At 41.6% G+C, this 13,207-nt stretch overlaps 1 protein-coding gene across 1 annotated transcript in view; it reads right to left on the reverse strand.

Moving 5' to 3' along the window:
- Positions 1-5,652: 5,652 nt before the first annotated feature.
- The window catches only part of GORASP1 (golgi reassembly stacking protein 1), a 60,679-nt gene continuing 53,124 nt past the window's right edge, over positions 5,653-13,207 (reverse strand). Inside the window, exons 2-9 of the mRNA XM_069729781.1 lie at positions 12,502-12,582; positions 9,978-10,181; positions 9,275-9,361; positions 8,621-8,751; positions 8,093-8,228; positions 7,763-7,901; positions 7,180-7,329; positions 5,653-6,074 (exon numbers count right to left, since the gene is read on the reverse strand). Of these exons, the coding sequence (XP_069585882.1) occupies positions 5,833-6,074; positions 7,180-7,329; positions 7,763-7,901; positions 8,093-8,228; positions 8,621-8,751; positions 9,275-9,361; positions 9,978-10,181; positions 12,502-12,582 (1,170 nt within the window). The 3' untranslated portion in view covers positions 5,653-5,832. The remainder of the gene's footprint in view (positions 6,075-7,179; positions 7,330-7,762; positions 7,902-8,092; positions 8,229-8,620; positions 8,752-9,274; positions 9,362-9,977; positions 10,182-12,501; positions 12,583-13,207) is intronic.

Below are 13,207 nucleotides of genomic sequence, written 5' to 3' on the forward strand. Positions count from 1 at the left end.
TGTCCATCTTTGATTACCGTACTTTGAATTTGTTCGCACTACTGGTAGCACATATACTGCTCTGATGGCTCCAGAATATGGACCTACGGGCACTGCAGATTTCCTGGAGATGCTTTTAGGGGGGAATTCCTGCACCTTATAGCAGGTTAGATGCCATATGTCAGACCAATACACGAGTCCCAAACCACTATAAGTGCTGTAAAAATGAATTTGGAATATATACTTTACCTCAAGAACCTTTATGCTGTTCTTATAAAGAAAAACAAATTATGAAGACATAAACGCCATGTGAATTATTTTATTTTTAAAACAGGAATTTTCCATCAAAATCTACCAACCCCAAATCATTAGAGAATAACCTTTACATGAGGAAGAACGGACGTAGCAAGGCTTAATATGTACAATCTATATTTCCAGGATATTAGACCCAATTATGTATTATTACCAAACCTATCATACATGTAGTGCAGGCTCAAAAATGCAACAGACCATAAAAATAGTAGCAAGAAAACTGGCACTAAAGTTCCTGAATTCCCACCATCTATAGTTTGTCAATATAAAAATAGTTGGATGAGGAATTTAATAAGGTTATTCAAGTAATTTCAATTCTAGGTATTCCATGAAAATATGCATGAATGCGTAGTCCATGTACTTTTATATTACTTAAATGCAGAAACTGATACATAAAAAACCTATAGAAAATATATATTTTTTTTAAATCTGTATATACTTTATAGAAGTCGGTAATATAGAGATATTCATTGACTTTTGGGAGAGTTTCCCTGCCATGCTCTGTGACAATCACCTATTGTGAATGGTGTGACCCTATATCTATATAAAAATAAGTGTTACCGGTCATTGTAATCCCACCTAAAACTAAGGAGCAGTGATCTCTACAGGAAATATCAGTCGACTCTGGAGCCTAGAGAAAAAACTGCAGATGGGAGATTTAAACATTTTTTTTTTTTTATTTGCTTTAATAGTCCTTTCAGAAGACTTTGAAGCGGTGATCTTCTGTGCTGTACGTAGCAAGGGTTCAAGCCCTGCTATGTGTAGCAAAAATCACGATCTATCAATGCCAGCCACAAGATGGAGTTCATAGGTGATTCACAATGACAGGCACGGGGGTCTTCTGTAGACCCCCACCTGTCATGACAACCAAATGGCATCCCCTGAACACGTGACAGGGGCACGGATGGGCACGACTTGTGACGTGCTGCCGCCCAGTGAGCATTAAATGCTGCTGTCAGTGATTGACATGGACATTTAACTGGTTAACAGCTGCAGGTGGTTCTTGGATCCACCCGTGGCTGTTAAAGGCACGTTACAGCTGATCAGAATGAGCCATCATGTGCAGGGAAAGATTCGGGCTCGGTGCCGGAGCCCGCATCAAAGGCAGGGACACAACTGATGACGTTTACATCAAAGGTCATGAAGGGGGTTAATGTTTAGTGACATGGAAAAGGAAAAAAATAAGATTTAAAAAACAATAGATGGTTTTCTGAGGACATTCATTTTAATTTTTTTTTTCGCTCAAGAGAAATTATTAAAAAAGCAACCGCGGACACATCACCACTGAAAATGCCAAAGACACCGGACACTCAACTTTGGTTTTTAATATCACAATGATGAGATGTGGTGGAGAAACAACATATAACTGGACGTCTAAAACAATTTGCTGCCATAAAAGCACAGATTAAAGCCAATAGTTTACGAAAATTAGCCCACGATATTAATTAACCTGTGGGATTTTTTTTTAGGTCCATGAAACAGGCAGCTGAAAGGATTTAGCATAGTCTTACCGCCGTTAGTATAGTGGGGGAGCGCTGCTGCAGACAGTTGCCCGACAGCCAGAGATGTAGTCTAAGCTTTGGTATTTATATATGAAAAAAAAGGGACGGATGGTCAAACCTCCTGAGGTACAGAGGGGAATTATGTATGAATGTTCCCGTTTCAACTGAAAAGATAAAAGGCAAAGATATTCATTTTACCATGATTTTCTTTCATGGTCAATGTTGTGGGTATTTTAAGCATTGGCGGGAAGAAATATCGCTTTTAAATAACTTTACAGACGCTTCCATGAAGAAAGCACCGATTCCACTCGAAGGAAGAAAAAGTTCCAAAAGCGTCTCACACTGCTCTCTAAGAGAGCACTCAGACGCCCATATAAATCCGACCGCAAGGCACGGACTGGCCAGAAAATCTCCTGACTCCAACATTCCAGCTTCATATATTTCTATCAAGCTGTCACGCTTGGGCCAGGAGAGCTGCCGGCCAGTCCGAGCATTGCGGTCTGATTTATACAGTCGTCTGACTGTGCCACAATAGTCATCTGGGCGGTGATACTGTAGAGGCTAGTCCTGGTGTCTGCGATATTGGCATACCCACTGGGGCTTGATTGATGTCCCGTCCAGTACAGCTAGTGTGTGAGATAGCAATTGGTTGTCAACATTTTTTTTTTTTTCTTCCTTAATGAGTAATTTGGATAAAAATTATATTTGTACTTGGGCTTCATTAGAAGTTTGGCACCACGTGATCGCGATAGGCTCTGTCTGCACCGGATATTGATGGCTGAGAATCTGCTAGTGAGCTCAGTCTGACAGGGGAATGGAAGAGTTTCCTCCTCAGTCATTCTGAGCTCTTCTGAGGCGATTGATGACTATAGGCCCCATCGCATTTCAATGTGCAGGGAAAAAAAACCTGTAAAAGGTCAAGCGATGCAAGATCACTAATAAAACCGAATTGCAAAAATTATTTCTAGCCAAAAATACACCTACATAACAAAAAAAAAAAAGAAAGTGTTGTTCCCAGAGGTGGATAACTCCTTTAAATGCAGAATGGGCCCGCTAACTGCGACTAATCCCCACTGCAGCACCGCCCAGATAATTACTGCGGTTTTAGAACCTCTCCCCAGTAGTAAAATTAGTTTTTCCTTCAAGTACATGACAACAAAGGAAGGTTTTTAAAAGGCCAAATGCAGCATGAAAGTAACGAAGGCTTGCACATCCGCACATAGGCAGCGGCCGGCAGGGTCGCTGTAATTCATTAGGCTTCTTTCACACTAGCGTCGGAATCTCCCCGTCGCAATGCGTCGGGGAGAGATTCCGACGCTAGCGTTTAACGCTTTGCACAATGGGTGCAGCGGATGCATTTTTCCGGCGCATCCGCTGCCCCATTGTAAGGTGCGGGGAGGTGGGGGCGGAGTTCCGGCCGCGCATGCGCGGTCGGAAAAAGCGGTCCGTCGGGAGAAAAAAACGTTACATGTAGGGTTTTTTTTTCCCCCGACGGTCCGCCAAAGCACGACGCATTCGTCGCAAGACGGATGCGAAGTGTGCAAATCCGTCGCAAATGCGTCGCCAATAGAAGTCTATGGGGGAAAAACGCATCCTGCAAGCACTTTTGCAGGATGCGTTTTTTCTGCAAAACGACGCATTGTGACGGATTTACAAAAAACGCTAGTGTGAAAGTACCCTAAGCCATCATGGATACCAGGTTGACTGACATTTGTTTTGCAATAATTAAAAAGGAAATATATATATATATATATATATATATATATATATATATATATATATATATATATATTTTTTTTTTTTTTTTTTTTTTTTTTTTTTTTTTCCAAGTAACTAAAATGGACGCAAGAGACTCATTCTACATAAATAATGACTCATATGATATGCCAATCCAAAAAGTAGAAATGATGATATCTGCTAAGGTCCTGCAGTCCTGGTTACAGGCACGTTATGTCCTTAATACTATCGCAATAATGTCTTTAGTGTTGCAGTGTAAATTCTGTCTGCACTTTCAATTAAAAAGAATAAAATAACATGGACTAATGGCTTACAAATAATACAATAATCCCCCCAGTATATTACGAGCCCCACAACACCCAGCAGAAGCCACTTATTGATAAATAGTTATGAGCAGATATGTGCAGATTTCTTCCATCGGAAAGCGCTGCCTCCTTGTACAATACGGTTTTCATCAAGGACTGCAGGGCAATGGGGGCTTAAACATGTCGGCTGACAGAGGCTGGTTAACCTGCCCTTCCATTACAGACACAGTGTGTGGGGACCTAGCGATGGGCAGCATTTTTTTGTTTTAATAGATGCCGCTAAAGGAAGTTTTAGATTGGCGACCATGTTTAAGACTGCAGAACAGTAAGGGAACGCACTTTACAAAGAAAGAAATTGGTGCAGATTGGCTCATTGTGCCATTTCCAGCACCTTTCTGAGACTTATCATACAGTGGACAACCCCTGTTATCTAAAAGTAAAAAAAAAACAGAAAAGGCAAAATGAACAAATCATCTCACATTTAACATTAGACTGTGATTTCAATTTAAAATCAGCTTACAAATCAAATCATTTGTAGTCATCGAAAATAGATGTCCAGATCCGGATACTATATCTTATAGGAACCGTTACCTTGTGCTCTTAGGGTTAATATACCAAGGGTCACATAACAATGAAGGGTACCATGCCAGTGTGGATCTCCCGACCCTGCAGCAGGTATACACTGGGGTGCAGAGATTCGGCCCTTTATCTGGGCACTGGGCATGTACCAAGCAGATTAAGGAGCATTGCGTCTCACCACATTGTTCATGTGCACAGATCCAGATCTTCGGATCTTGGTCGTTGTGAGTCACACAGGGGCATACTTCATTAGTAATGTGAATATGGAGCAAGATGTACCATGGCCTACAGGGGCCAACGTACCATTGGGGCAACATGTGCAGCCACACAGGCCCAAAAGGAAAGAGGGTCCATTTTGACCTCCAAAGTTGGTGGAATTGTGCATTATGACAAGACTGCAAAGGGCGATGTGCTATAAACGCAACATGCTTCTAGTGCTCCACGGATCCTTTAAACAATAGGACAATTTTACTCAAGCTCTTTGTACAAGAAGCCACAACACTATGTCCTCCTCTGCCTACATTGTAGGTGCGCAGCCAATACAGAACAGAAGGGACCATTAAAAAGGTCACCTAATGATATGGAATTCCCTCAGGCATTATAGGCATTCTGTCAGCACAAAAAGACTGATCAAAACAAACACCGGTGCTCCATACAACCCTAACGTAGTAAAACAGTTCTGTGCCCCCCATCTACTGGATTCCATGTGTTTCTGCTCCCCAGTTCTGGCTTTATGGGAGCCAGGGAAGAATGGAGAAAGATGGAAAACAAGTAGGTGGGAACGTGCACTTATCGGTTTGACCATGGCAAGGGTGCACCACTCGCCTGGGCTTGATTTGAAAAGTCATTTTTCACTGACAGACTCTTTAATTGCAACGATATTGTTTTGATCAAGTATTAATGCAATGCCAGGGTGGCAATAGTACCTGCATCTGCCAACACCTGGGGAGCTACATCCAACTCCGGGGCCACAGGATAAAGAACGCTACCCTGTAGGATTCTAGGAGACCCATCCTTAACGTGTGCATCATTGGTCTCCAGCACGTCTCGTTATTGGTAGAAAATTACTACTACAGCTCGGTGCTATCAGAACATGCTGGAAGGTATAGTTGTGCTCCAGATGGCTAGCCTAAGGTTAGAAAACAATACTCTACATGAGCCACCTGGCCGTGCAAACTTTGGCAATATAAGACATATATATAGGTTAAGAAGGAGTCTATCAGATTAAAAATAGTCTATGGTTCTAAAAAGACATTTAGGTAAAATGTAAAATCATCTGCATAAAAAGCTTGTAGTTTTGCTTAAAATAAAAAAAAAATACAAATAAAAACTTGAACCATTTTCTGGTCAGCCGTCGTGCATTTTGCATTTCATTGATCAGCGAGACCAAACAGGATTGATCGTCTTTTCCTTTCAATCTATTCTTCCTTCTTTTCAGGAGGTTCTGTGGAAGAATCTTCAGTGATTTTCTCATCATTTATGGTGGAAACTGCAGCACTGTCCATGTCGGCCAGAGACTCGCTCGCTGGAGCGGCTTCTGAAGAGTCGCTCACCGGATCCTCAAAGGCGATTAAAGAGTTCTGTTCAGCAAGGGCATGATCCAAGCCGGAGGGTGACGTGGGGAAATCGAGAGGAGGCGCTTCTGACACCGTCACGTGTTCTGGAAAAAGGAGAAAAATAATCATGAGGAATACAATCGTTTACAAAATAAAATATTGAACACCACCAGACAGATCGTCAGTCCATGGCAAGAAGGTGTCCGTCCTCCAGTGACCCCACTGATCAATAAGAAATAGTATCCGGCTCCACGCTTTCAGGGATCAGACACAGCTACATGGACGACAGCAGCAATGATCAGCTACTAATGTAAAGGGAAGTGAGCACCATGGTGGGGGGCTCGAGGACAGAAACCCACCAACCACATTCATGACCTATCCTAATATGTTCAATAAGAAAAAGCTTGCCAAAAGGAATAATATTATAAAGTACAAAAAAACAAAATAACTTTAGCTACAATGATGCAATTATACAGAAGAAAGCGAACATCCATGGAATTTTTAAAACAACTAAAAAGACGCAAGCACAGGACGCAGGCAAAAAGTCCGAGACCTTAGTAGGCGATGCCCCCTCCAGTAATATGTGCCATATAGGTAATTATGAGGCACCTGCAAAGGAACCCATGAAGGACAACCCTGGAGCTGCCTAAGGCCGTGTTCACACTTTGCATTTTTGCAGTGCATTTTTTGCAAATTAAAAGCTGCTTTTTACAGTAACTGCAAAAGCCATGAGACTTCCGAAATCACATGCAATCAATGGTTGTTTCCCGAATGAATTTCAGAACTGCAGCGGGTTTTTTTTTAGTTTTATTTTATTTTTTTAAGTCTGCATCATGCCAAGTCTTTCAGGGGGTTTGCAAAATTTTTTCCAACCATAAAAAGCAAATGAAAAAGTGAAAAAACGCTGTAAAAAACGTAATTTGGTCACTTGTCAAACACTATGTTTGACAAGTGTGACCAACCTGTCAATCAGTTTTCCAAGCGATGCTACAGATTGCTTGGAAGACGCTAGCATTCTGCAAGCTAATTACGCTTGCAAAACGCTAGTGTTTAGCGGGAATACGCATGCCAATTCTACATGCGTTTTCCCCACGGCAGGGAGTTACAGAATTGCCGCGGAAATTTCCAGAAGGCAAGAATATATAATGGGCGGCTCACCACTAATCTGCGGTGTTGGGACATAGCCATTAGTTTAAATAATGCACATACCAATATAAGCATTCAGTTCCTCGGCAGTCATGATCTGGTCTCCGACAGTGGAGGGATCCGACGTAACGTTGAGAGGCGGAGAGGTCACATCCAGCAGTTGTGTAAGATCTGGAACCTCGGGCATCAGAATGTCAGAACTGTCTGGAAATCCTATTATAGAAAAACATATCAATATAAAGAAGCTCCAACCAAACATTGTACTGCCTAAACCGGTGTAAATTTATAAGTAGCCTACGTATGTGTCTATAATTACCGATTGCAGTCTACCTCAGATTCCAGCGCTCCCCCGCTCCTCTTCTCACTCATGTGACAACTATTCCAACTTGTCAGATCGTTTTTCCAATCTAAGTCTTTAAAAGATACTTCTGGTTTTCTCCTACCTGCAGTGTTACCTGGCAAGTCTGAATGAAAGTCACATGAATGAGAAGGACCGGAGAGCAGCGCTGGAAACTGGGGAAGACAGCGACCAGGTAAGGGTCAGAGGTGGAGGATCTCTCCTGGCAGGTCTTACACCTTCTCGTGATGGTAACTGGCCACATGGCCGATACACGCACAGGCAGGGGGTGTTTTCCTGCTTTAGTACCTGGGTTCACAACTCTTTGTACCGGCGGGGGAAGAACAAGTGCAGCCTCTCCTGGATGCACAGGTGTATTCTGCGTCTCTTCCAAATGTAGAGCTTCCTCCACTGGGTCCATGTGGGGTTCTGGGGCCAAAAGAGGAGCCTGCCAACACAAAAATGGGATGTTTGCAGAAGAAGTCATTTCATCAATAGATTTTCGAAACCAAATAATTTAATAATACAGTAATAATATTAAGTAATGTCTCTAAATAACATTTGTAAAAACTAAAAAAAAACAAAAAACCACCACGAACATTTGTTATATAATCTTAATTTCACGAGTCTGCCTCATACCTCATTATATCCATTGGTCGGATGCACAGCGTGTTCTTCAGCCGGTAACGGGGGCTTGATCTCATCATTTTTGTTTGGGGTAACAGGCTGTGAGGGAATGCGATGTAGGTATCCATACCCAATACCACATCCCAAGCTAGAAGGACACAAGGCACAGCGTCAGACATTGTCGGCTGCGTTTACACAGTGGTTTCATGAACTGGTTTATGTATTGGCGACACGTGTACACAGTTACATTCGGCATGCAAAAGTTGCTAGAAATGAAAGAAAATTATTATTATGACCATAATTCACTTTAGAAAGCAGGACCTTAAACTCTACAGACATGTGTGATGTGGCTTCAGTTTATAACAGAAGGCTAAATAACGTGCCAGAGTTGCTATAAGATGGATCCAGATGGAGCACGGACTTACGATGGGGGCCTTCTGGATGCCTTAATTTCGACTGCAAACATTGTTCTTATACGCTGCACTGTTCTTGCTGTCAAATCTGTGTGTAAATTTGTGCAGACTGGACAAGTCACTGTACCTTCCCTCACCGCCCCACGCTCCATTAGGGGTTACGTACACCTCCCGACACGAGTCTGTCTCGGTGTTATAAACCAGCAGCTTCAGAGGTTTTCCTTCGTGCGACTCTATCAAAGCATAGAAATCTTCTGACTAGGTATAAAAATAAAAAAAATTAAAATTAGGAGAAATATTTTGTGTGTGTCTGGGGCTTTGTACGCCAGGAAACAAGGAGCTCACGACGGAAAAAGGTATTTATTTACAGACAAATGCAGTAACTAAATTAGACAAAAAAAAGCCTCTGGGCCTCTTGGACTGACGGATCCGGTTTGTCATCGCGAGAACTGCAAAGATGGCACTCAGGTCTATTTTGAACTCCTAAAGCTGTAAGACTTGTGGTCGCACACGTCGTGGTACCTCCCTCACATTACATCAGTAACTTAAAACTCATCATACATTTTGTTACACTGAATATAATTAACCAAATGCGTTCCTCCTTTCTTTATTGAACCTGCGCTAAGTTACACTTTGTTGTACTTTCTTGGTATGGGAGGGATGAGGTTTGTGATTGTATTTCATGGTTTTGTACCGTTTCTAAATTGGAACATTTCTATAAAAAAAACATTGGATTTAAAAATAAAAAATTGAAGAATTGATTTAAAGATTTGGAGGGTACCTCTTGCAAAATCTGATCCGACCCCACAATATAATCTGTATGAGCATGTAGACCGGCCAGAGCTGCGGGTGAGTTTGGTTCCACATCCTAAAAGTCAATATAAAATCATTCAAGATAATGTGTGCAAACTGTAAAGCGCTGCGGAATATGTTAGCGCTATATAAAAATAAAGATTATTATTATTATTATTATTAAGTCATCCTTGTAACTGTACGATACACAAAATGGCTCAGTGGTTAGGATGGAATGGTGACTTAGTTGTTAGCACTGTTACTTTGCAACATCTGCAAGGAGTTTGTATGTTCTCCTCGTGATTGCGAGTACTCCGGTTTCCTCCCACACTAGATAGTGCACTCAAGACATACTGATAGGGAATGTAGATTGAGAGTCAAAATGGGGACAGTGATGATGTGTGTAAATAAAACTAAATAATAACACACACAATTAACGGTGGGGACAGTGAAGCAGCCACTGATTGGCAGCAGGGATTGCGTGACGTAACAATGTCACACGATCCCTGGGACAGCCAGTGTTGATATCGCTGGAATGGCAACGGAGGCGAATAGAAGTGTTATTATTCTACTGGGGGGCAAACGTAGTGATCCAAAATGGGGTGTACAGTAGCGGACAACACCTCTAATAGGGAGGCCATGACATCGGTTAATCTTACCCACAATTAGGAAATAACTGAGGAATTACATACCAGCACATGCCACACATGTTCATTAGCTCCTTGGAAGCTACAGAATCTGACACTGGCCCCCAGAAGCCCCTGGCCTCCCCACATGTTACTGGGGGTGACCTCCACCTCTCGCACTTTCAGGGTCTTTGTGTTGTAAACCTCCAGCTTCACAGGCTTCTCCATGTTTGCTTTCAGGAGATCTTTGAACATGCTGTTCTCTTTGATCTAAACATAAATAAATAAAATAAATAAGATTGAACAGGACAGAATATTCACTGCTCAGAAAAGCGGGGGGGGGGGGAAAAAAAAAAAAATCAAAACTTGATTGTATGTGGATATATCTCCCATACACAGACATGAGGGATTCCTGCTACACTATGTAACAAATGGTCAGAAAAAGGACAATATACAGTACTGAGCAGGGTAGCTGTTAGTCCATATCTGGGCAACGGTAAGCACTTTCTAAAAAGCAGCAGCACGTCTGTGCTCCTCCCCTCCATAGAATTCAATAGACAACTGTAATCTGATCCCTCACTGAGCTGGCAGTCCAACTTGTTTCATGTATTCACTATTGATCTATGCAAACGTGGTTAAAATGACCGTGACCATTAAAGGGAATCGGTCACCCCTGGGACGTTTAAATCTATTAATATGGACATACAGGTAATAGAATTGTTCTTCTGCGCAGGCTGAAGTGAAGTAGCAGTGATTTTAAAGGATTGATTTTACCCATAATAATTCTCTAGGTGGAGATCCATTTTCAGTTCTGTGATGAGCAATATTACTAATATAACACCGACTGAAGAAAGCGGTATAAATGTTACATAACTGACCAGCAAAGCGAAGGCTCGAGGTGTAACTTTACTTAAGATATCAAAGGCCTCCTGTTCTTCTCCCGTTTCTATCCGTAACACTTGCTCCATAAATATGTGCACACAACACAGAGTCGCTGCCAAGTTTTCAGTTTGCTGCTGGCAGACGCTCACTGGGCATGTTCTATGCCAGCGCTGAGTACCCGGCAATTAGTCTCTAAGGAGGATTATATCTACTAACATCACAGCAAATTAGTGTACAGTGGTTAGAAACCAGGATCAGCCAGGAGACCCGTTCCTGCATTCACCTAAAATAAGAAAAAAGGTGAGTAATGTGGATTTTATTATTTTTAGCTAGCGCAACCCTATGGAATGAAGAAACATGAAAATGAAAGACCCCTTTAATGGTGCAGACAAATGACAATTTTTTAAAAAGTTTATAGACAGCTTGTTTTTTTTTTGTCTTTATAGTAACATGTCCCTTTAAAAGATTAAGGGAAACTACAGTTTACCATACAATTAATTTACAAAAGAGGAGAAAAAAAACAATTGGCGCTATACATCTGTGCAGTCGATTAGATTTCACTTATATTTGGATTTCCATGAAAAATTAAGCACACGGCTGTTACTATAGGTCTCTATGATATAAATGTATCCTTCCTTATAATGAACATGTACTATACATTATGGGCAGCACGGTGGCTCAGTGGTTAGCACAGCAGCCTTGGGGTCCTGGGTTAAATTCCCACCCAGGACAACATCTGCAAGGAGTTTGTATGTTCTCCCCGTGTTTGCCGGGTTTCCTCCCTCACTCCAAAGACATAGTGACATGGAATGTGATGACAATATGTGTAAAGCGCTGTGGAATTAATGGCGCTGTATAAGCAAAGCATGATTAATAAATATACATTTACATGGCGTAAGTTTGGATTTGTCGAAACCATAATTTAATGGGCAACATTAATTTCAAGCAACATTTCAGAATAAGTGGCCATGTGTGCACATAAAGTATATAATATCTGGCCATAATAGGACTTGAGGGATATTATACAGCAAAGCTAAGCTATCTGGATGTGGAGAAGCTCTGGAGTGAGGTAAATGACTTGTTTGAAAGCTCGCCTTAATCTTTCCACATCTCCCTCTGCTTGTTTCCTCTCCCTGCTCCACTCTTATTTCCCCCTCCCCTTTGCAGTTTGTTGAGAGTGCACTTTCAGTTCAAGATATTTCACCTTCTCTTGGAGTTTTTGCAGCCTTTATTTTGCTGCAGAAAAAAATCTGCAGCATGTCAATGCGCTCATAGTTTTTTGACCAATTTTAATGAACAGAGAAAAATAAAATTAAAAAAGGCAAAAAACATTGCAAATAAATGCAGATTTTAAGCAGCTTTTTCCCTGCAAGAACACCAAAGTGTGAACATACCTTTAAAAGCTATAGTTTCAGGCTGCAATCTTCATTCATTTTCTGACCCCAAAACATGCAGTTTGCAAGATGATCTAAGTTTCGGATTATGAGAATGTCTCTGTCAGTAATACTAAACTGTGTGCTTCATCAGCTTATAGAGCAGCACAGCTTCTATCCTGTACTTTTCCCCCCCCATTTCATGAGTTTCCGCTGACTTTCTGCCATCAGGTTTCCTCTCTTCTCCAAAGTAGAGAACCCCTTTCAAATAGGTTTAAAACGTACAACCCCAAAAAGCAGAGATGTAAATGTTTATAGCATGAGAAATAACCTACCAGCCGGGAATGTCCAATGGCAATAACAAAATCAAAGAAAGGCTCAAGTCCCGCTTTCTGTGCAGGAGAATTTTCTTGCACCTTAAAAAAAAAAAAAAAAAAAAAATGTGATTACATTAATTTACAATATGTTGTACAGAAAAACAGACGTTCCGAGGCGCATTACTGTAAAGGATGAGCTGTACTAATGGCAAACGGATACTTAGCCAACTATAATACTAGAATAAGTCAGCTCACCGATACAGCCATGTCCGATTAGAACGGTCCCGTTATTCTACATTTCTTCTGCATATAAATGGCCCTGTACAATGATTACTAGGTGCTACAGCTTGGACATGGACTGCACAAGGATGATAAGGAGTAGTAAGTAAGGAGAGCAGGAGCAGAGAGACAAAGACTTCGCCCAATTCCTGTAACCCCTCTCCCCTGCTAGAGAATAACTACACTAAAGTTAGACTAAAGGAAGACCACGGCCCCAAATAAATTATTTTTGCCATCCATATTTCTGGGGTAAAACACTTTGGAGGGGGGGGGAAAAAAAAAAAAAAATCGCAAAACTTTTGTTGTCTTCTGTTTCGGCCAGCTCCACCAGACTGGGAGGACCATGGGTGGGACAGGACACGGCAAAGCTCCCCTGAAAAATTCATTAAAAGCTGCGGTGTAACTTATGCCAGAAATGTTACTCCAATCCCGGGCACATGGCAGG

The sequence above is a fragment of the Ranitomeya imitator genome, chromosome 6 (genome assembly GCF_032444005.1).
Source record: "Ranitomeya imitator isolate aRanImi1 chromosome 6, aRanImi1.pri, whole genome shotgun sequence".
In the NCBI taxonomy this organism is placed as follows: Eukaryota; Metazoa; Chordata; class Amphibia; order Anura; family Dendrobatidae; genus Ranitomeya; species Ranitomeya imitator.